This window comes from Hakea prostrata, chromosome 10 (assembly GCF_041222555.1).
Source record: "Hakea prostrata isolate BN-2017 chromosome 10, UWA_Hpros_2, whole genome shotgun sequence".
Lineage (NCBI taxonomy): Eukaryota > Viridiplantae > Streptophyta > Magnoliopsida > Proteales > Proteaceae > Hakea > Hakea prostrata.
The window spans coordinates 26,958,783-26,983,730 of NC_142609.1; the positions used below are offsets into that span (position 1 = coordinate 26,958,783).

The following is a 24,948-nucleotide window of genomic DNA, read 5'->3' on the forward strand; positions in this document are numbered from 1 at the left end:
GAGAAACACCCTAGCTTCCGACCCGTCACCAAAGAAAGTTGGACCCTTCCGGGAAGGACCTTATATGGTTGTGAAACCGGTCGGTTCAGAGCTTACAAGCTGAAGAACATTGATTCCCGAAAAGAATTGGATCGTTCGTGGAATGCTAGGCATCTCAAAAAGTTTTATCCTTGAAGATGATTTCAATTTTGTTCGCGATGTAATCATTTTCAACTCAATCAATGCAATTTTTGGTTTTCAACAAACTATCTTTTGATTGGGGGGCATCATACACCACATTCAAGAACAAGATCCAACTATAAGGCATCGGATGAAAATTGTGTGGGTCCTTCAACACTTCAACACTTATGGAAAATCTTTCGAACTTTCTTAAGTCTGGGCATCAGATGAAAATCCGAGTGAGTTCCTTTTGCAAGGCGTCGGTTTGATACCCGAGTAAGTTCCTTCGAGACTTATTGAATTTTTGAATTATCCTTAAGTATAAGGCATCGGTTTAAAACCCGAGTGAGTTCCTTCTCAGACTTATTTTATTTCTCCGGAAATCCTTAAGTATAAGGCATCGGTTTAAAACCCGAGTGAGTTCCTTTTTCTCCGGAAATTTAATATAAGGCATCGGTTTAAAACCCAGTGAGTTCCTTCTACTTATTGTATTTCTCCAAATCCTTAAGTATAGGCATTGTTTCAGACAACTAAGACCTAATACAACGACGATTCAAGTGGCTAGCAAAGTTCAAGATAAAGTAATTTCTTATTTCTTGAAAGATCCAAAGAGGCCAGTATCAAAACAATTACAAGAGCTGGATACAATCTCCGATCAAAGAAGAAGGTCATTACAGATGTTAACAAGTTATACAAGATCGATGCGACTTTGCTAGAACAAACATATGAGTCAACCATTGAGAGGAGTCAAAGAAAAGAAGAAAGAAAGGAGGATTACAAAAATATTCCAATATTCAGAAAATCCTCTGCAATTGCATACTCTTTGCCCAGCTTGTCCAGAGAAGAATGGTCCTCGACCAAACTTGCATTCGCACAAGCTCGCATAATTGACTTCTTCCAGCGGAGAATAAACAGAGAATCTTCCAGATATTGCATAATATATGGATCGGAAGGTGGAGGATCAATCTTATCCTTGGTCCAATGAGGAGGAATACTCAGGTTGGTAAATACTTCGGATGGCAAACGACCTAGTCTATCAAATGAGGATCTTTCCTTAGTATTGATTCCCATACCGTTCTCACCATCCCTCCCTCAGTTGTAACCATTCAACATATCAACAAAGGCTTACTGTGTAAATGCTTGAAGACACAGCTCTGCGAACATCGTTGGAAGGGATTCGGGCAAGAACACCTTCCTTTCTAATGTTTCATCCTTTAGCTCCACTTTCCAACTTTTCATCTTCTCCAATCATCCAAATCGACAAGCACCAATCATCATTCTTTCTCACCTAAGCTAGATTCCAATCTCAAATCTTTAGCTCGAGATTCCCAAGCCTAGAAACTTCATTGCTCAACCTCAGTCTAGTACCCACTTGTTGTGGAGTTACCAAAAAGACTCCTGCAAACAACTCTCGAGTTAGGAGGAGCGAAAGTAATTTTTCAAAATCGGAAAATAAAAAGACTTACATCACCAGTGACTTTGTAAAGACTTTATCCGAAGTTTGAAAAACTGGCTCTCGAGTCATTCCTACACCATTAACTTTGTCAAACTCGTTTGACACTAATTCATAAAGGATGAGCTACATCAAAGAAGACAACTACACCAAGAGAAGGATGAGCTTCATCACTTGTCTCTCTAGAAATCCTCCAACTCGGGGGGATGCCAAAAGGTTAGAAATGGAGCACACTCTCCACACCCTCATCGACGCCAACATAGTTGCCTGATGCCAAGAGTCTCCTTGTGCACCGACAGTTCACCAACGCTCACCGATTGCCACCATCAGGTGATCAAGATCTTCTGGGAAAACAGCGGTCACTCAAAGGAGCCGAGCCATCACAGCTGCGAATCACTTGAAGATTCACCGCCCAGCCTTACGCTTGAGGATTCACTAGCTGAAACCACCGACGCCCCAATCACCACCACGAACGATATTCTTCAGATTTTGCTCGATAAGTCTGTTGATCTTGGGAGCCACTATACAAAAACAAACAGCCGTATCGATAAAACGCGCTGGGGAAACCCTAGTTTTCTAAAGCATCACGGACCAAAAACTAAACCCCAAGTATAACTACGTCGTACATTGGGAAGGAAGGAGATGAGAAATCTAAAACTCACTTGTTTATGGATGAGTTCTCGAATACGGAGCCAGGACAAAGTTGCTTTGGCACTTTAGCAAATCTAACTTCAAGTCATAGATGGAGGGTACAGAAGGCTTTAAATAGCCTCGGTATAAGACGACGGTTGAAGGCTAAGGACAACCGACGACCCGATCGAAACGACGCTTCGAAATCCGCAAAAAGCAAGATCAACGGTCGAAGGGATGCCACATGGGAACATGTGGAAGCGAGCACCTGTGCGAGAGAAACCTCCAATCGTCGCACCGCCATTAAAATAATGGAGGTATTTCCGATTCATTGGAAACGGTGAATGGTACACAAAAGCGGAAAACGTTTGAACTTCGCGAGAAGGGAAACGTGCGGACTTTGCAATAAATGAAGTAGTGGGGAAGATTAACGCATCTTCCCGAAACGCATCTTCACAATATTTCTACAAGATCATTATTCAGCGAGGAATGAAGAGTTAAGTGATAAGTTTATCATTAATACTTTGATATTCAAGGCAATACTTCGGCAAGAGATGGGGAAATTTTGAGACCAACATGAGTAAAGAAATGTCTATTCATTAAAATGAGGGTACATCTTTACAAAAGAACAACACCCTAGGCCTTTTCTTCATTGTTGCCCGGGGACCCTGGTCGGGATGACTTTTCTCAAGATCCCGAGAAGAGCCTTCCTCAAGAATGTCATCGGCTGAATCCTCTCAGCAACAACTTGAGACTCGGCTTGTGATTTCTCCTCCGGAAGTGCCGGCTCGTCCTCTAGATATGCCTCATATTGAGGGTCAGCTGAAAAAGGATCATCTACTCCCCGGCCCGGTCCGGAGATCCATACCAACTTTCCCGAAGACCTCGGGTGGCATACCTCACGAAAAGGAGCATGTCGAGTCGGGATCGTTCAAGGATCCGCTCCCAAACGTCGTTCGCCCCATGCGATAAGCCCGAATGTTGTAGAAACCTAGCAATTCGGAGAAAGGTCGCTGTCCCGGGTATTTCCGGATGCACTCCTTCCGAAGGTTTGGCTTGATATGTTCGGGCTTGCTAGGGATTGCCAACTTCGGATGTTCTTCGAGATCCCTACTCTTATTTTCAAGGCTGTCACCAAACAACGTGGCGCTGCCTTTGCTTCCGGCCTCGCGCTCGGCGCGGAGACACCAATTCTTGAAGCTTCAAGGGCTTCCTTGAGGGAGGTCACTTCTTCCTCATGCTTTTCTGCAGCTCTACGGTGCTACGGTCGGTCTATTTCAGAATTGGCCTTGGCCAATTTCTCTTCACAAGTTTGCAGCAAGGAGTCAGTGCACCAACACGGCTCAAAGCTTCCATGTGTTGATAAAAGCTCAACACAACATTCCCGGGAAGACAGAAGATATCGGAAGAAGTCATAAGAAATTATGAAAACATAAATAAGCAAGAAGACCGTTACCTTGTAGATTGACTCACAAGGGAGGTGTCATCCGGGGCTTCAAACTCCCGGCGATCGAAGGAGCAAGGCCGAGAGAGCTCCACTCTGCAGCTTTCTCGGGATCCCGAGTAACCCCTGTCGGTAATCTTCGAGTTCCATTGGGGGATGAAGACCTCCTCACCATCCGTCGAAGCTTTGGATTTTTATTTGAGGGAGAATCAATTGTGTCATGCCTCCTCTTGGTTCGGGCGGAGGAAGAGACATTAGCCCTCTCCCCCATTGGTTTCTTCCCTTTACTCGAAGCATCAGCTACGGGCCCGATATTCCCCGATACCCCCGTAAGAGGGGTCGGGAGAGGGAAGAGAAGCCTCTTGACTACGGTCAAGACCCCAGGCATCGTGCTCGGCGTCCCGCCCTAGCGGCCTTCACCCGCACTTCGTTCGTTCAGGCCCGCAAAGAAGAAGGACAAGAATCAGAATTCAAGACATATCACTTCACAAATCAAAGATGATGGTTAGAAGCTCACAATGAGCCAAGCCCCGATCAAGGATGGAGTTTACTCCATTTCATATCCATGTATCTCTTGATACCACGGAATGGATTTGATCTTCCCGATGGCCGCCTCATCTTCTCGGATAAGGAAGGCCCCGTTACTTCGGACAAAGAAGTAAACCTCCTCCGTGGTCAAGTTAAGACCGATGGAGCGCTCGGCAAAAGTATCGTCCCATCTTTGTGGTTAGAAGGGCAAGTCCTTTGGCAGATGCTACCCCCCAACAAGTTCAGCCCTATTGCGTTTGGAAAGAAAGACCCATCCGGAGGATGGGAGATGAAAGAACATGAAAATGTACAAAAGGGAAGAGATGGCGTGATGCCAAGCTCAAAACACAAACCCAAGAAGCCGACGATGAGCGCCACATTGGGGAGGGCATTCCGAGACAAATGTTCCAGGATTCAAGCCGGAAAATAAAGGATTAAAAAGTGAAAGCGAACCCCGCTCCGGTGTATCTATATACGGAAAATTCACCCGAAAGGGATGAATCAACCCTCTCACGGGTGGGGAGCCCTAACTCATATGAGGAAGGAAGGTCAAAATCTTGGACAGCGGAAGTTTATGATCGACCGGGTTTACACTGTCCGACCCTCACCCGGCGAGACGGAGAAAACCGACGCTCCCAGCGACCGGATCCGAAGATGGCTCTCAAGAAGAAAGTTTATTCTGCGCAAGCGTGCCCTAATCTTACTTATGGATTAGGGTAATCACCCCGATGACAAGAGACTCAAACAGACGGCGCGATAATCATCATCAAAGGGATAACTATCGCATAACCTAACGGTTATCTCAGAGTCCTCTACTAGCCCAAACTAGTAGAAGTCTATCGCTCAACGGATCTTATTGATAAGATCCAACGACTACCCGAAGAAGGCTCGAGTGCATCCAACGAAGGAGATTCGAAGGTACACTCTATATAAACCTCACTACTATACAAGGTGAGGGACGGATCAATTGATCAAGGAGAATATTATCTGAGACTCAGGTTCAGATACATACTGATAGACCTCAACTATCAGCGTCCTGCTATCTAGATCACCTTTCCGTTTCTTCATTCATTAGCTCGTGCTTCTGCGGCGTTTGTGATTAGTTCATCAACGACTTAGCCTTCGGAGGTGGACTCCCGACCCCGCGGTCGGGCCACATCCCGCTTTTGTTTTGCAGGACACTACCTGGAGATCCAAGGGCTGAGCAGATTTTGGACGCATCACTGACCAACCTCCCTCCTACTGATGGCATCAGTTAGTTGACCAAGTTGGGTTTCCAATTTGTTAATGGACTGAGAATGAGAATGCAACAATTGAGTGTTTTGCTCATCCACTAAGTGCTTTTAGTACCTTATCCTCAAATGATGAATTATGTGAGGGTTGTGTTGATGATGGTTGCTCATTCCTATAGGCATTTTGACGCATATTAAATGGAGGTGGCATATAAGGTATTTGATTAGAGGGATTGGGCATTGAGTTTTGCCATGAAAAATTGGGGTGGTTTCGCCATCTTAGGTTGTAGGTATTGGAATATGGATCATTCCCCAATTTAGAGACTCCTTGGGCCAAATGTGCATGCTCCTTAACAAACTCAAGGTATTGTGTAGCCAAACAACAATCATTGACATGATGGGATATGCTAGAACATAAAGAAACTTGTAAGAAGTGGAGATGGGGTTTGTTGTCCTAATGACAAGAGATTGTCCAATTTCTTTGATAGCAAGTCAACCTTAGTGCTCATCTCAATGGTAGGATTGGTCTCATAGAGACCGCTCATCTTTGGTTGCGTGTATTTTAGTTTCTAATTTCGAAAACTCTTAGATTCACTACTAATATTGTACTTTCTAATTATGATATACTACTGTAAGAACATTAGCACCTTACTTATGTTTTCTTTTTCATTATTCAAGTATATAAGCATGCTTACTCATGTATGTTGTTTAATGAATGATCATGCTTCTACATATTCTTTTAATGTCGGTTATGTATGATGTGATTGATTAGGTATGATTTAGGATTGGGAAGTGTCCTTTCGACATTTATGTCCTTGGACATCAGTGGGAATAGTATGGGATGTTTCCAATTATGCCTTTTGACACTTTCCCGAATTATTGATTGTCATACCTAGGGTTGTCTAGCAATGTTTGGCTCGGATGTCCCTGTTATATCAGACCCGATTCGAAAGGGTATTGAGACCGAACGACCCGTGGTAGCAATGGGGATTCATAGGCGCTCAAGACCGGTAACCAATCCGTGAGAGGACACGAATCACATTGTGGATACTCGTGAGAGGCCATTTATTGGTAGGGTTGCAAATAGTTGACTTGGGCCATGGGCGCTCAAGACCGGTAACCAATCCGTGAGGGGACATGAGAGCTTTCTGTCTATTATTTGTGAATGACCAATAGGGTTGATGAGCCGTAGTCAGGGACTATGCTGACTCTAGTGTGAAGGATACTGGAAAGGATCGCTAGGGGCAAGGAATGGACGTATCTGGATCTGAGTTGATATGACTAAGTATATGACTTGCATTGGGCTAGGTTTTACCTTTACATGCGCCAATACTTAGACCAAACGGTGGTGTGAGAGAGCGGTGACCTATACCCCAACCATGGATTGTCTTGAGGTGTGAAACTCAGCCCTAACCTTGACCCGGAAACCCTGTTATTTGTAGGTCCAACAACCCGAAGTAAAGCAAGAAGTCAACTATGGGCCATCCCTGTAAAATCCAGCCTTATCCTAACCCTGACTTGACCCGAACTTTATACTATTGCAGGTCCGAAGACCCGAAGTGGTGGTAGAAGAGACCTGTGGGCCCTCTTAGTGGATGATTCAATGCTTGATGCTGAGCCTATGGACATTGACAATGATGCCCCTCACTTGAGCACATTGTCAGTGTTGGGTGAAAATCTGCACATCGTTGAAGATTGAATTAGTTGAAGCACTTCCCGGAACCCCGTGATCAATCCGAAGGTATTTTCTGAAACTAGACTTGTTGATTGACTTATAGGAGAAAACCCCGCTCGATTTGACCCTGTATAGCCTTCCGAATCCACTCCTAAAGTTGTTGTCATAGCTTGGTCGAGTGCTTGGTCGACTGACAGTCGACCAGCCAGTCGACCAAGATTAATGGAATTCGAATTTGCACTAAATATCTTCCCATTTTGCCCCTACCTTTTTGGAACTCGTGAATGAGGACATAAACTAATCATTGGCACTCCAGAGCTCGAGGTTGGACACTCTCTTGGGCTATTCCTTGATGTTTGGGAAGATCTTTGACTCCAATCATTATTGTATACACTAATCATCAACTCAAGGGTATCAACACTGATTTTGGGACCATACTTGGTAATCATTGAATCTATTTACAACTTATTAAGGTAAGGACAGTCGTTAACTCAAGTATGTTAATTATATCAACATGCTTACATTATGGGAGTTTAATGGTTATGTTCATATGAATATTCCTTTACTATACATGACTATTATGTGTTTTCTTATCAGCAATAGAATGTATATATTATTTAGAATATCATGTTCGGTTTTACTTTATGATTTTATATATGATCAATCATGTTATGATATGTATTTGTTTATATGATGAATCATTGATTTAGTATAATATGATGAGATTTAGTTTGTGATTGACTACGTATGACTTGGGATTGGGAAGTGTCCTTCCGACTCTTCTGTCCTTGGACATCGGAGGGAGTAGTATGGGATATTCCCTGAAGGTGTCCATCGACGCTTTCCTGGGTTGTTGGATGACATATATAGGATTGTCTAGGTGTATGGTTAGGATATTTTCCCTTGTCGTATCAGACCCGAATCGAAAGGGTATTGAGACCGAACGACCCGTGGTAGAGTATGGTTGAAGGGTGCTCAAGACCGGTATCCACTTCGTGAGAGGACTTGAACTATACTGCGGATACCCGAAAGGGGCCATTTGTTGGTAGGGTTGCAAATGGATAGACCTGGGCTCACGGGCACTCAAGACCGGTAACCAACCCGTGAGAGGACGTGAGAGCTTCCCGTTTACCATTTGTGGATGACCAATAGGGTTGATGAGTCCGTAGTCCGAGTTGGTGCGTGCCATAAGATACGCTGAGTCTAGTGTGAAGGATACGGAACCGAGTTGGTCGGTGCCATAGGGAAAGTATCCAGATCTGACATGATACGATTGAGTAGATGACTTGCACTGGGCTAGGCTTCGCCGCGACATGCGCCAATACTTATACCAATGGTGATGTGAGAGAGTGGTGACTAAATCCCCAACCATGGCTTAATGAGGACCTTACCCAATTACCACGGCAGACCCAAGATATCTTATGATTGAGGGGGAGTGACTGACGACCCAAAGAAGTATGGTGCTATGGCTTAAAGCATGTCTACCTTAGAGACTAGCATACTTAAGATTAGAATCATATTTCATCATTGTCTCATATCATATTGCATCATATTTTGACTTGTGTTGGATGAGTTTTGGATTATGAAACGACTTGCCTTGCTGAGTTCTTTGAACTCATTCCTTTTGTGCAATTTGTTAGATTATACTGCAGGTACAGAAGACCTTGATGGCACGTCGCCACGTCCTATGACCCGAGCTATGATCCCACATACTACACTTCAGGTGATGGCTACGCGGAGAGTCAGGATTGCTATACCGAGGAGGATTATAGTGCGTACTAGGGTTAGCCCCACATTAGTGAGGGAGCGGCCACATTGGGTTTACTTCATCCACACATATGAAGAAGATATCATTAGGATAGAGGAAACCCATGTGTTGGCCCCATTTCCCTGGATGACTGTAATCATTTGGATATTCTCTCTCTAGTTCCTATGGATTTGTTCATAACACTAGTTGTAACTTAACTTGATTTACCACTGTTCCTCTGTTGTGAAGGAGTGACTTCTGATCACTCTTTCTCTTTGAGATTTTGTCACTTAGAAGTTGATACTTAATGTTTCCGCACTCTGATTAATTACCCTTTTCTCATTCATTTGATCTATTTATTGTTTACTTTATACATTGATTATATTGTTCATGATTATGTTATCGTGTATGTGGGAGGCAAGGCCACTCGATCTGGATCTTCGGGTTGTGGATCACATCCCGGGTATGCCAAATAGGATACCGGCTGGGTGGATGTGACAATCCCAGTGGAAGACTTGGTGTTTTGCTTAGAATCCATGAGTGTTGATGACAGTGTTCCATTTATGGAAACTGCACCCTGATGAAGAAAGAATTAGTTGATGGACTTGGAGTACTCTCTGACTTGGTTCGAGGGCATTTCTACCTACTAGGTAAGTCACTTGGTGTGTGTGCAAAACCCCTTGGTGTTTGGATTTGATCCGAGCCTTCATTTCCCTGTTTTGGACTTGCTGTCCTGATTGGTCGACTCATTGGTCGACTGGGCCAATCGACAAATCAATCAACCAATGAGATTTGATTTGCTGATTAGGTCTTTGCTTGCTCTATTTAAGTCCAATCTCGAGTCTACCTCGTATTTTCTGCCTCCAAACTCTTTGGAACGAACTAGAGCCCTCTGCAAGTCACTCCTCTGCATCCTTGGTGATCCTCTTGATGGATCTTCGTCAAATCTCTTGCATTCACACAAAAAGGTATGTGATCATCCTCTTCTATGTTTCATCTTTGATTCTCCATTACTTTTCTTTCCTTTTCTGATTGAGGATAATAGAGATGATGTTGCATCTCTGTTGCAACTATCACTTTACTCATTCCCTCTCTTTTCCTAAATATCTAAAGCTTGGTGGATGATCTTCATCAAGATCATCACCCACTTTTGAAGGAAAACATGTATCTATTTCTCTTTCCTTATTTAGATTGATGTTCTTCAGTCTTAGTTCTATTTTTCTAGAGGATCTATGCATGTTTTTCATGATTTCTTTATCGGATTAGTGATCCATCATCCTATAGTTTCTTGTCCATGATTTTTGCTATGAATTCTTCAAGAACCATGATTGATCTAATTATGGTAAGTTTTTGTTTCCTAATTTGTAACTTGAAGACTTGATATCATTAGAGTTTTGAAGTCCTCTATATACTAGCATACTATCCTTGTAGTTTCCCTCTTGTTTGGTACCCTTTTGAACCACCAAATTCAATTTTGTATTCAAAAATCTCTGATTTTGTAGGCCACTGTCTCTATTGGTCGACTCATTGGTCAACTGAGGCAGTAGACCAATCAATCGACCAATGAAGACAACAACCTCATAATTGGTCTATTTTGGATGATTTGATTTCTTTCCTTTTAGGTATCTTTCCTAATATGTTATATACACTTGTTTAGGACTTTCTTTCCAAGTTTAGACAAGATCTTACTTGATTCCCCAAGATCCTTTGCGAGTTATATAAGGTAAGGATGGTTATTTCCTTAATTACATAGATTGGATGTTCTAGTTTCTATATTTGAATCTCTTTGATTTATTTCCTTAATTAGATTCTTATACTAATATACTACTGATGCAACTACCTTGATTACAGTAGCATTACTTGTTTATGCTAATTGATTCATGTATGATTTACTTACTAATTATATGCAAGTTGCATGTTGTTATTGATTTCTTTCCATACAAGAAGTTACCATATATGTGATATGATGGATTTATGTGTGTGAATGATTAAGTATGGTTTGGAAAGGGGAGGTGTCCTTTTGACACTTCTGTCCTTGGACAACTACTGGAATATTATGGGATGTTTCCGGAGATGCCCTTTGGACACCTTCCTAAACTGTTGGATGACATATTTAGGGCTGTCTAGTAGTGTTTGGCTAGGATGTCCTATTATGTCAGACCCTAATCGGAGGGGGTTTGAGACCGAACGACCCATGGTAGTAATGGGGATTCATGGGCGCTCAAGACCGGTAACCAACCCGTGAGAGGACAGGAATCACATTATGGGGGCCATTTGTTGGTAGGGTTGCATACGGATAGACTTGGGCTCACGGGCGCACAAGACCGGTAACCAACCCATGAGGGGACGTGAGAGCTTCCCGTTTACCATATGTGGATAACCAATAGGGTTGATGAGTCCGTAGTCAGGGACTATTAGGACTCTAGTGGGAAGGATACCGGAAAGGATCGTCAAGGACGAGGAATGGACGTATCTGGATCTGACTTGATGTAACTAAGTAGGAGACTTGCATTTGGCTAGGCTTTGACCCTGACATGCGCCAGTACTTAGACCAATGGTGACGTGAGAGAGCGGTGACTTAACCACCAGCCATGGAATGTCCCGAGGGATGCCGGACCCACTACCAAAAGGCATTGTGTGATGAGACCTTCCTAAAGAAGTACGGTGGTATGACTTAAAGCATGTCTGCCAATAGAGACTAGCATACATGGAGTTAGAATCATATTGCATCATGTGTTTCATATCATATAGCATTTTACTTTGCTTTGAAATCCTGCTATTTATGTTATTATGGATTAACTGCCTTACTGGGTTTCTTTGAAACTCACTCCTTTTTTTGTACAATATCTTTTGTTAGATTACTCTACAGGTATTGATGACTATGAAGGTCAATATGAGGAAGCGCAAACTGAAGAAGTGTACTTCGCGCCAGGTGTTGGCAACTATGAAGATTACGTTGAGGATTCCTCGAGTGGTCTTACTTGTTACCAGGATTAGCCCTACTTTGGAGTGGGAGCGTCTGAGCGTGATTGATGAAGTCTATGTTTATGAAGACGTTCCTCATAAAGTAGAATAGACTCTAGCTTAGTTTGATTATATCTTTCTTTCTTGTCTTTAGAACCAGTTATAATCTTTCTTTTGACTTGCGATCTACTTTCCGTTGTTTGTAGAGTGAGATTCCGCCTCACTTTACTTATTGATTTAGACATTTTGATTGTCTTTCATACTCTGATGACATATGATTTATTCTTCTCTTATTTGGACCTTTTGATTATACTCTGTACATTGATTATTTATGTTCATGATTATGTTATTGTCTATGTGGAAGGTTGATTACCTCGATACTTGATCTTCGGGGCTATGGATCACACACTCGGGTATGCCAGGTAGGGTACCGGCTGGGTGGATGTGACATGAGGGATGAAGGACCCTTTGCCAACCGATGATGAGTGAGATGAGACTTTTCCTAAAGAAGTATGGTGCTATGACTTAAAGCATGTCTGCCTATAGAGACCAGCATACATAAAGTTAGATGCATACATACATTGTCTGTTTCATATCATACTTCATCATGTTATGATCTGCAATCATGTTATACATTGATTATATTATGTTCATGATTATGTTATTACATATGTGGGAAGATGATTTACTCGATACCTGATCTTCGGGGCTGTGGATCACACACTCGGATATGCCAAATAGGGTACCGGCTGGGTGGATGTGACAGAGTGGTATCAAAGCCCAAAGTTCAAGGAAATCCTAACCAAAGAAAACAATAACGGAACATTCCTGAGTCATAGATCCAAAAATGACTCAATCATTCTTAGAAGTGAATAATAGAACACTTGGACTATAAACTTGATTAATGAAGCATAATTGGTGATTTGAATAATACACAATAATTATGATTTAACAAACGTCATATAAATGCAATAAAAGGAAAGTGCATAATACACAATAATAAAGAGAAACAAAATGAACTTCATTAATTTTAAGAAAAGTTTACAACGATTACATCTGATAAAGCATAAAGGGAAATCCTAATTATAATCTATCTAGGTGATCAACTCTGATTTCTAAATTCTCTGAAGTCCTTTGCAATCTGAGTAAGCTGAGACTCCATAAGTTACGGTAATCATTAAAGCAGCCCAAGGGAGGCTTACTATATCCATGTAAATTATGTCCCTTATCTCTATGAATATGAAAGAATTATTCCGTTATGATTTATGACTAATATAATAATCCATTTTATTAAAAAAAATTCTATACTTTTCCCTATCCAGAAGAGTACGCGCGCATCCATTTTTCAGCTAGCTGCTAGTTGTAGCGCGCTAGCACGCGGAGACTCTATCATGATCTTACGAATCTAAAGATCTCAAAATGGAAGAACGAGCTCTTCTCTAACGACCCTCCTTTCTACAATGCCCATAGACGAAGTGCTTCACTTCAGATCAATTCTTCGCTGTAATCGCTTCGATCCACCCCCTCGGTGAAAAACCGTAATACGTCCTGAGGAATTCCTCCCACTCCTACCGTAACTCCATAGCACTGTACATCTGCTCCTATCTGACCTCATCTCCTCTCTAGCATGGAAGCCATCGATCTCATCTGTGCACCCAGATTGAAGTCTCTGGAACTGAGTGTGAAGGACCTCCAGTCTCAAAATGTGATGATCTGGGAATCTCATGATGCTCTGGATCAGCCTCATGCATCTCAGTGTCATCCCTGCCTGATCATCAAAATCTGAATCAGCATCACCCTCATCTGCTGGAACCTCATCGTCATCCTCAGAATCATCATCCTCATCACCCTCATCGGTTGGCTCTACCTCTGTCTCTTGCTGGTGTGCATGATGTTTTCCATGTATCTATGCTAAGGCAGTGCTTGGCAAGCTCGCAAAGCAGTTGCTCCAGCATGAACCTGAAGGTTTGAGTGCGGATTTGACATATGTTGAAGAACCGGCTGAAATTTTGGATCGGAAGGATAAGCAGTTGAGAAACCGGACTATACCTTTGGTGAAGATCAAATGGAAGAATCATTCATTTGAGGAAGCATCTTGGGAAAAAGAAGATGAGATGCGGTCCAAGTATCCTCATCTTTTCGAACTTACAAGTACATTGTAATTTCGGGGACGGAATTTCTTTTAAGGAGGGAGGGATGTAACAACCCCCGTATTTCTAACCCGGGATCCGTATTGCAGGTCCGAGAACCCGAAGGTCTAGTTGGGTAAAGTTGTGGAGTGTCCGGATAGAAGTCCATGATCCATACCCTGAACCCATGGATCTGGATTCTCTTGATGAAGAGCCTGCCTTGCTTGGTAGTTGGACTTCTAGAAGGCAAGTGATGTCTAGAGATGTCCGGAATGAAGGTCAGACCTCCCCCATGTGTTCATTAGGGTTAGGTTGTACTTGGACATAAACCCCCTGAGCAAAGCACCTTTGTATAGCAATATACTAGGGGGCGGTTGCTAGTGGCGATTGATTAGACCAAGCGGCCGCCTGGTCCTGATTGCGGGGTTTTGCCCTAATTTGCCCCCAGACTTCTATAAATAGCAACCCTTGCCTATTTTACAAATATTATATTCGGGATTGCTGTTTTTTGAGGTTAGACGGATGTGGAGACGTGCTGGAAGGAAATCTGAAGTCCTGTTAGTGTTCCAGAAGGTTCTACTGTCCTTCATAGCTGATCTGGTTGAGGTAAGTGATTCCCTGTTCACTCAAATTCCACCATCTGCTATGATTAAAGTAGATTAGTGTTCCTCTTTGGTTGTTCATGATCTTTCTATTGCAATTCTACCATTTTGATGATCTTGGTGAGATCAGATCCGAAAATGAACCCTGCTTTCGTTAAAAGGGTTGATCTAATCAAGAGGAAGGTTTCTAGATAACCAATTTGGTGTCAGTTGTTAGGTTTAGTATCACCCTTGGTTGTGGGAGTGATAGATTTGAAATTCGTAATATGAACATTCAAAATTCAGATTGGAATCGGATGATCAGAAGCCTGAGTTTTGGATTTGAAACTCTCTGTTTTTGGGGCGGTCACTAGTAGCGGTCGCTCAACCTAAGCGTCCGGCCCAAGCGACCGGCTGGTTTCCAGTGACCAAATGACTTTTGGATTTCGACTGATTTGATTCATTCGACTTATACCTTATTGTAACCCTGTATATAGGTGTTCTTTGTTTCAAATAAAAGTCTTATAATTGTTTCTCGTTTGCAATCCAAAGGAATTCTACTTATTTACAGGAAAGGACATACAATCCTATCTTTAGGTAATGACTTGAACATGCTAGTCCAGTGTTTGTCATTACTGTTCTTTCATTTCATATACTGCTGTAACCTTGTTTAACAATGCTAATCTTATTATATGCTTGTTGTTTGTACTGTCTTTACATATACTTTGTCAATTATGAATGTGATATGATGATGGTTGATGGTTTGTGGTTTGTGGTTCTGATGGAAAGGGTATTCCATTGGGATATCTTGGCTTAAGATATCAGAGGGTTGTGGTATGGGACACATGCTCGTTGATTTCTCTAGCACTATCATAACTATTGGATGACATACCTAGGTAGAGTCTAGAGTTGCATGGCTAGGTACCCCACATGCTACTACCCTTTCGGTTGGGGAATTGAAGCCGGATGACCCGTGACGGTAGTGATGTGACCTTGGTCCACTGTTGGTCATATAAATGGTAGGGTTGCATATGTTATCGTTGGCTCATGGATGCCCAAGGAACGGACTGGGTGTCTTGAGGAGTCATGAGAGCATTCCGCCCCAACAATATGTGGATGACCATAGGGTTATGGAATGGAGTCCAATAGCGGTAGCCAGTCCGTGAGGGTTCTCATTCCTAAGTTGCGAAGGATACTGAACCAAGTTGGTTGGTGCCATAGGGGATGTATCTGGACTTCATGTAGTATGTTACCATTATGAACTGCATTGGATTAGAAACCCCGACATGCACCAGTACTCATGCCAATGGTCGTGGTGAGAGAGTGTTGACTTAACCCCAGCCATGGTTTGAGAGCCAGGTGTGGACTTCCCATTTTACCCATGATCCCTACAGAGGTAACCAGTCATTGCCGGATCGATATACCTACCCAGAGGAGGGCTGGTGTTATATCTTAAAGCATGTCAACTGTTAGAGACTTGCATAGTTAGATTTTAGCGGTATTCATACTTTGCACTCATACATATCATATATGCATTTTTGATTGGTTTAACATATGGATGGAAATTATTGTTGTTCTTATTGAGTTCTCCATAACTCATTCATTTATTTGTCTATGTTTTATTAGCCTGTACAGATGGAGGAAATACGTTGGAAAATGGATTGGTTTCCTATGAAGGAACCTTCTCGTATGAAGAAGATGTGGCACCGACAATGGGAAATGGAGATAGCCTATGCGGGAGCTCCTGCGAGTGCATGGAATGCGCTTATAGCACCCATTGATGGGCGGAGGAGACAGGTTGCTAGGCAGTTTGCTCATCGAATGGAGAAGAACTGGAGGACCCCTTTTCTAGAAATTCATGAGAAACATTATCTAGCTTTAGAGAAAGAAACTGAAAAGAAAATCATTTAATTATTTTTTATTGCTTCCGCTGAACTCGTATTATTTTTTATCATTTATTATTTCCTTGATTATTTTATTGGAGTATTTGGACTCTTGTAATCTTTTATTTAATTATTGAACTTATTCTTGCTCATGATTGTCTTTATTTGCATTTATTATTATTGATAGACTAAAACCGTGGATCCTATGATGGATCACTCCCATGGGTTGTCGGGCGGGTAACTGAGACCGGCGGGTGGGGTGTAACATCTATTGTACTATTGAGATGTTGGTTATTACTATGCAAAATATGTTTATTATTTTATTTATCAAACCTACATCATAATTTATACATGTCTAAGGTTATTATATGTATTTGTTGTGATTTAATTTATAAATCTAAATATTCTAATTTAATTAGATCTTGATGCGTTGGCATTTATACAGTGAATTGTGCTAAGTATTACCGATGTAGCTTATATTGGTTATCATAACCTGTGTAATAATTTACTAGATTTCAATATATACTAGCTTGGAGTGAAGTCCAATTTAATGGATCAAGATGTTCCTTTAAAAAATATTTCATAGCTTTATAGGTATCTATTTTTAGTTTATAAGCTAATTTTATTAGTTCTTTTAATTCTTTAAACTATGATGAGTCATTTTATACAATGTTTACTTAGTTATTATTTTTCTTTTTATGAAATTATCTAAATATTATAATTTAATTAGATTATGATGTTTTAGCATTTAAACAACAAATTCTGCTAAGTATTGATGGTTGATCTTATGTTGGTTGCCATAATGTATGTAAGTATTTACTAAATCTTTATATATCATAGCTTGGTAAGAAGTCCATTTTAGTGGTTCAGGGTGTTCTACTGTGATTATTCTCATGTCTTCATAACTTTTTGTTGTCATTTCATAAAATGATTTTACTAATTGTTTTAATTTTTTAAAGGTATGATGAATCATTTGGTTATAAATTCTTTTGGTTATGTATATTATTTATTATTCTTTTTGTTTGTGAAATTTAAAAGTAACCACAAGTGCACGGTATTGTGTAGCTAACGGATCAATCTCAAAGAGATAAGCCACTTAGAATTCAACTTCTTAATAGTAATGTGAGAGTGGAATGATTCAATTTTTGTTAACTAATTAGCTAAACTAAACTAAAAAATCTTAATCCATACATCTAATGCAATCGAATTGAAACAAAAAATAAATTAAACATAATCAATGCATAAATAAAAGACAAGAAAAAAATGCGAACAATAAAAATAAAAAGAAAAAGTGAAGTGATTCGAATGTCAGCTCTAGATAGAGGGAAGGGGAGTATAATAATAATGACTTTGACCGTGGACCCTTTGCCGTAGCTTACAATCCACCGATCGGGGGAACGGATATAAAAAAGAAGAAAAAAAAGTCCAGAAAGTAAATAACAAAGCAATAAACAAAACAATAAAAGAAAAATGAAGCCCTAACCAAAGAGAGGCACGACCGGAGGTATCTCTGATCAATGATCCAGGAAAGGGAGAACAATAAATAAATGCTAAAAGTAAATTGTAGAAAGTAAATAACATAAAATAAATTGCAGAAAGTAAAATGGAAACCTTAACCAAAAAGAGGCACGACTGTAGGCATCTCTGGTCAAGGATCCAGAGGAAGGGAGAACAATAAATAAATGCTGAAAGTAAATCATAAATTAAGAATATGGAGGGGTAGATAGAAGCGGGAATGGAGGGAGGAGAGAAGATTAATAAAGAAGGTTACTTACTTGCGAATTGAACAAACGTTTCGAATCTCAACCAACCCTAACAACCATATCTAGATCTAGAATGATCTAAATCTGCAATTGCTAGACCCAGAGAAAAACAAATCTAAAAACTTGAAACTTGAACTTGAATTGCATTACATAAAAAAAATTAAACCTAAACATTCAATCTATAAATTAAAATCTCACAAATGCAAGCAAAGAAAACTAAAGAAAGCCTAAATAAACCAAAGAGAAAAGAAAATGTACTTCTCCTAAGCGCTAGAACACGCTCCATTGATGGAGTATGCTCTCCTTTTATAGAGTTTACATGAGATATGAGGCACGTCTGAATTTGAATAAAACTCAAAGTTCTTATCTCACTCAACCAATTAGGGTTTTGGCGTACCAATCGGACGGTCTTAGAGATATCAAATACATAATTCCACCGTTGGATTTAGGGTTAAGAAGTCGTAAAGCTCTCCTCCAAAAATCAACTCAATCGAACATCGGATGATTGTTCGGTGAAGGGCTTGATCGAAACTGGACAAAGACATTCAAAAACGAGATTTTTCCTCTTTTTCTTTCTTTGACCAAGTCCCAAATAGGAAATAAGATATCGAGGTGTGCAAGGACTCTTTTTCTCCATTAGAACTCTCTCAATAATGTCTATGTAGATTTAATTAATAATTTATAATCTCAGCCATAGATCAAAATTTGCTTATTATTTATAAAATACTTTGGAGTTGGCCCATAATCACATTTTTGGCCCATCATGCTCCAGGTCAGGCCCATTTTTGCATTTGATAATTTGAACGGACTTCTTGACGTGTAAAATCGCATGTTTAATACCCAAAACTCCAAATATTCGCTCAAGTCTTGAAAATTCATAAAATCTGCAAAAACAACATAAAACCCAAGGTAGTTCCACTCAAAGTGTATAAAATACATGCTTTATGACCTAAGATTTTACACATAAATGTGTTCATCACTTTTTCTAGCATTTTTTAATCTATTTTTGAATATTTTAAGTAGATGTGCATGCATTATTTATTAATTTTGTATTTAGTTTTTCTATTTTTATATATAGACTTTCCTTATATATTTATTAAATCATACATGATCATTTGTGGCCTAAAGCCTAAGATTTCTCTTACTTTCATTTTCTCATATAATTTTCTCATTATTTTATTATTTTCATTAAATTTCTTTATGATTATGATATTTCATTTTTAATATTATCCTGATATTCTCTCTATTATGAGTTCTCGTGCTCTGATTTCAACAATTATGGTGTCTAAAGTTTCGACCCATCCTCTCAGGGATTTTATTGTGATTGTGTTTATTGTGTTTTCTTAAAATTTTCAAACCAATGTAATTTAACAAAATATTTTTGTACCCAACATAAAGATAATTTTTGTCTTAGATTTCGAGATTCTAGACTTAATTCATCATTTTTTATTTTTATTTATTTAAATGTTTTGGGACATGCAGAATTATATAAATTTTAAAATTTTAATATTTTTTATTTATTGTGGTAAGCTTTTTTCTTGTGCCATAAGCTATTGTGGTAATTTAATATGATTAATTATTATTTAGTAATATTCCATCATTGAACAAAATACATCGCTTAGGCTAAAAGCAGTCGATTCCCGGTGACATGAAAATATGTAAATAGTAAAAGCTTCTATAGTGTCCTTCATTATAATTCCAATTATTTTTTGTTCCACTTTCTCAAATTGGTTCATAATTTCTTATAGTTCTTTTTGTTCCATTCTCTTAACATGATCTATAATTTGTTTCAATTTTTTATATAATCCTAAATTTTCTATGACTTGGTTACTATAATCTCTTGTTAATCTGTGGTTTTTTTTGTTTGTTGTAGTTTTTTATAAAATCTATTTTCAATATTCTTGGTTACTTTCGTTAATCATTTGTTGTTAGAAAATCTTTTTCGAATTTCATTATGAGTGAATTATTAGATATGCTCTAAAATTATACATTTCTAATAGAAATTCAGAAAATTGGTCATGTTATTTTTCTATAATTTTATATTTTTTTGTTTTCTAGTAAATATTTATTTTCTTTTAGAACTTCAATATTTTTATTGATATAAATATAATACTGGAAATATGATTCTAAAGTATAATATTCATTATAACAAGACATAAAAAAATATTAAATAAAAAGAAAATATTCAAAGGCATAAATAATTTTCATAATAGACTGTCTCAAATTCAGTAAAATTTCAAAAGAGATAGCAATATTTTAAAAGAAAGCTTAAACGAAGATTACAATAGATTTAACTGTCATACTCATTACTATCAAGTTTGGTGAGATGAGATCAAGACCTGGTGCATATGCACTCCTACATGATGTAATATTTAATTTTTTTGAGAAAATAACAATAGTTCATTTATTTCTAGCTTTTTCTTAGTCTCTTATCCTTTATCTCCTTTATCTAAGTTATTCTACTTTGGCCACCTTGACATTTTTAAAGCACACAACAAACAAGATTTTACAGAATTTTACGCTTAGTTCCTTGAGACTTTTGACATACTTCCTAAGATTAAGAAAATTCTATCCATAGAGGAACAATGCTCTAATACCAAATTTGCGGGAGCGTGGAGTTATATATATATATATATATCCTCAAATAAATTATATTTCTAAAAATCAACTATTAAATTTTGAAATTTGTAATATTTTTCTCACTCAATTAATATTTTATTATGAACTATCCTAATTTTGTAATAAATTCTCCCCCTACTGATATAAAAGATTTGAGAATAATTTTTGGATAATTCAGAATATTAGTTGAATGAAAAAAATTATCTTTTTAAAAATAAATTTGTTAATTATTTTTAAAAATATAATTTCTTTAGATAAAAAACAAGAAGAATATTATTAAGTAAATATTTTCTTAAATCTAAACTAGTCAGGGGTGTAAATAGATAATCCAAATCTACCTCCAAATTCTTCTAATTACTAATAGAATGTGTATATGATATACCGCTTTCTGCTGATTATTATCTTGTTTGATAAAATTATCCGATTAAGTTATTTACCTGAATTTATTCTTATTTTTATAAATTTTTATAAACTTTTAGTTTGAGATATATTAGTATTTTTTTCATTCAGAATAACTATTAGAGTTGTTAAATTCTTAAATTTGGAACCTAGTCCTCATAGATAAAGTGCTAAAGATGTGAACACTAGTTGAAAATGACTATCGACTAATATCTGAATCCGTTTATAACCGATATGATATTTTTCGAATCCATCCGAATAAAATAGGATGCGGATATTATTACTATCCGATGTATTTACACCCTTGAACCAACCGAAAAATTTTCCTTTATTTTTCAATTCTTATTTGAGCAGAGTTATTCGTATTATTGACTCAGAAGAACCATTTGGAAAGTGAAATGGATCGATGTCAAGAACAACCCGCAATATTGACAAAACTCGGAGGAAACTTCAGTTTTGAACGATATCGAGCCCTAAAGGTCGAAGAAGAAAGCAAATAATACAGCTGGGTTCAATTGTTTCTACTTCCTGTAGAAGCTGAAATTTGTTTGTCGCTGGTTTGTTTTGTGTCCACTATAAATTGATGAAGAAGGTGCCGTGCAAGCTTCGTTGTCTTGTGGGGTTGTTGGATTTATGATCAGTTTGATGCTTTGAATTGCCTTCTGAAGGTAAGGTGCTTTAGTGTTTCGGTTTCAATGTAACTTACTGTGTTTTTTTCCTTGTACATCTCGAAGAGTAAATTAATTGTTTTTGGGGCTTTTCCGTGTGATTCTTCTGTAGTTTTAGACTTCCAGTTCGAATGGCTTATTCAACTTCATGTTTTTCCTTATTTCTTGTTTGGGGCTATTTTCATTTTTTTCTCTCTTTCTTTTCTCGGTCTTAGCTGCTCTTTCTATGTCTTATTTCCTCGTCTCCCCCCCCTCCCTCGTCGTTTTCTGGATGCAGATCTGTTCTACCTTGCAATTCTGAACTATAACCATGTTGTTATTTTATTTTTGGGTGTCAGATTCGATCATGTAGCAATTTTAGAATCTGAAATAGGGGAGAATGTAATTAATCGTCTTTGTTAGTCGGATAGCGACGCTTTGAGTACTACTGTTATCCTGAAGGGGCGGGCCTCAGCTCTCCATGGAACGAGGATTGGGTTCAGACTCTGTTTCTCCAGCCGGTTCATTTGATAAATCTAAAGTCTTAGATGTGAGGCCTTTGCGTTGTTTAGCTCCAGCGTTCCCATCTCCACAAGGTTTTGCAGCATTTTACCCTCCCCAAGTTCCCCCCTTTGTATATGCTCCCGCATTTGGCCCATACCCCCCGGGCTTTACTGCATTTTACCCATTCTATCCCCCTCCAGAATATCGAAGGCCACCTGACCAACACCATCAAACACCAAGTGGAGCCACAAATCACACTGGGCCCTTTGTTTCCTGCTACCCTGTGCAAACTCCACCTGCACCAATGCCTTCCTATAGAACAGCTCCTCCCACATTGTCGTCCGTCGGTTCAGGGTCTACTAATGGCGATATAGGGTCATCTAGGAAGAGCTCCAAACATGTGGGTGTGGAGCTGCAAGAAGAGAGTGAAAACATGGGTGATTCTATCAGATTAGTGACAGAAAGTAGATGTGGTGACAACTTGAGGCAATCTACACAGCGGTCTTTTCACTGTAATGTTCATAGTACTGACGCTGAAGCCACTAGCAGCGGGGATAGACAGAAGGGTATGTCATCCAACAAAAGAGTAAAGAGCATCTCAGAGGTCAGATTGTCCTCAGCAGCTAGCGTTTATACTGAATCAGTTGACAGTATCGTTATGAAATTTGATGCACTCAGGCGAAGAATATGCCAAATTGAAGATACAAAAGATCCAGTGTCTGGAGTGACCAGACGTGCCGATCTAAAGGCAGGCACTATTATGATGAATAATGGTCTTCGAACAAATCTGAGGAAGAGAGTAGGAGCTGTTCCTGGTGTTGAAATTGGAGATATATTTTTTTTCAGAATGGAAATGTGCTTGGTGGGATTGCATGCTCCGAGTATGGCTGGAATTGACTATACTAGTCTCAGGTTTAATGAGGAAGAAGAGCCTGTGGCTATAAGCATTGTTTCTTCTGGAGCATATGAGGATGATGTGGAGGATGGGGACGTATTGATTTACAGTGGCCAGGGTGGAAGTCTAAATAGGAAAGATAGACAAGTAGTTGATCAGAAGCTTGAAAGGGGTAACCTTGCTCTAGAGAAAAGCTTGCACCGGGGTAATGAGGTAAGAGTCATTCGTGGTATGAAGGATGTCGGAAATCCAACGGGAAAGGTCTATATCTATGATGGTTTATATAAAATTCAAGAGTCCTGGACCGAAAAAGGAAAGTCAGGTTGCAATGTTTTCAAGTACAAGTTGGTAAGACAACCTGGGCAGCCTGCTGGATTCACCATTTGGAGATCAATACAGGTACGGAAGGAAGGTATCACTCCCAGACGTGGGCTTATTCTACCTGACTTAACATCGGGGGCAGAAAATCTACCTATTTCTCTTGTAAATGATGTTGATGATGAGAAGGGACCTGCTTATTTCTTATATTTCTCTGGTCTCAAGCATGCAAGGCCAGTCAGCTCACATGAATCCTCTTTTGGCTGCAAATGCAAGGGTGTATGCTCACCAGGTAATCCTAATTGTTCTTGCATTAAGAAAAATGGAGGTGATCTCCCATATATCGCCAATAGGGTTCTTGTAAGTTGGAAATCTGTGATTCACGAATGTGGTCCTTCATGTCCATGTCAGCCTCATTGTTCAAACCGAGCATCCCAGACCGGCTTGAAAGTGCGACTAGAAGTTTTCAAGACTAAAGATAGAGGCTGGGGTCTTCGGTCCTTGGATCCAATCCGTGCAGGCAGTTTTGTTTGTGAATATGCTGGAGAAGTTATAGATGGTATTGAAGTAGAGGAAGGTAATGATGTAGTTGAAGATAATGATTATACCTTTGATGCAACCTGCATTTATCGGGAGCCTGCTGATTTTAGTTACAATCCTGAGTTACTAGGTGAGGAAAAAGATTTTGATATGAACAGGGAATATAAAACACCTTTACCTCTCATGATAAATGCAAAGAATGTGGGGAATGTAGCCCGCTTTATGAACCATAGCTGTTCTCCGAATATTTTTTGGCTTCCGGTTTTACATGAACACAGCAATGGATCGTATCTGCATATTGCATTTTACGCTATCAAACACATTCGTCCATTGACAGAATTGGTATATGATTATGGGATGAGTGGGGCTTACAACAGGAGGAAAAGATGTTTATGTGGATCTTCAAACTGCCGAGGCTACTTTGGCTAGTGGCCTTGATACCAATACAAGGATGGTCATGCAGCTATTCAGCCGTCCCCAAGTTAAGGTTGGGATACCTAGAGTTCTTTTATTGTTTGTGAATCTATGCTGTAATATCTCTATATTCCTTTATCAAATCTTTACAACATTTCTCTGTCACAACATTTCTATGTGTTAAGTAGTTGGTTTTCCTTATATTGGTATTTTTTAGATGTCTCCCCAGCTTGTGGTAATACCAGAGTAGCTTTATTTAGCCCTTACCTTAAGCTATGCAGTTTCTTGCATGTTAGTGAATTCGTTCTCTTTCCACCCCTTTGTGTGCGTGTGTGATGGTTTATATTATAATGTAGGATTGTAGACTCAAGGGTAACAGTCCAAAATATGTTGTTCAAGCTTCAAGTATATCTGTAAGGAAACC

At 39.3% G+C, this 24,948-nt stretch overlaps 1 protein-coding gene across 3 annotated transcripts in view; it reads left to right on the forward strand.

Moving 5' to 3' along the window:
• The first annotated feature begins 21,390 nt into the window (after window positions 1–21,390).
• The window catches only part of LOC149002387 (histone-lysine N-methyltransferase, H3 lysine-9 specific SUVH1-like), a 43,731-nt gene continuing 40,173 nt past the window's right edge, over window positions 21,391–24,948 (forward strand). For 2 of the 3 annotated variants that reach the window (XM_089136694.1, XM_089136692.1), the window contains exons 1-2: window positions 21,391–21,874; window positions 22,213–24,597. In XM_089136694.1, coding sequence (XP_088992820.1) covers window positions 22,335–24,539 — 2,205 coding nt within the window. In that variant the 5' untranslated portion in view covers window positions 21,391–21,874; window positions 22,213–22,334 and the 3' untranslated portion in view covers window positions 24,540–24,597. Of the gene's footprint in view, window positions 21,875–22,151; window positions 24,598–24,948 lie in introns of all 3 variants that reach the window. The other variant, XM_089136693.1, reaches the window with a different exon arrangement.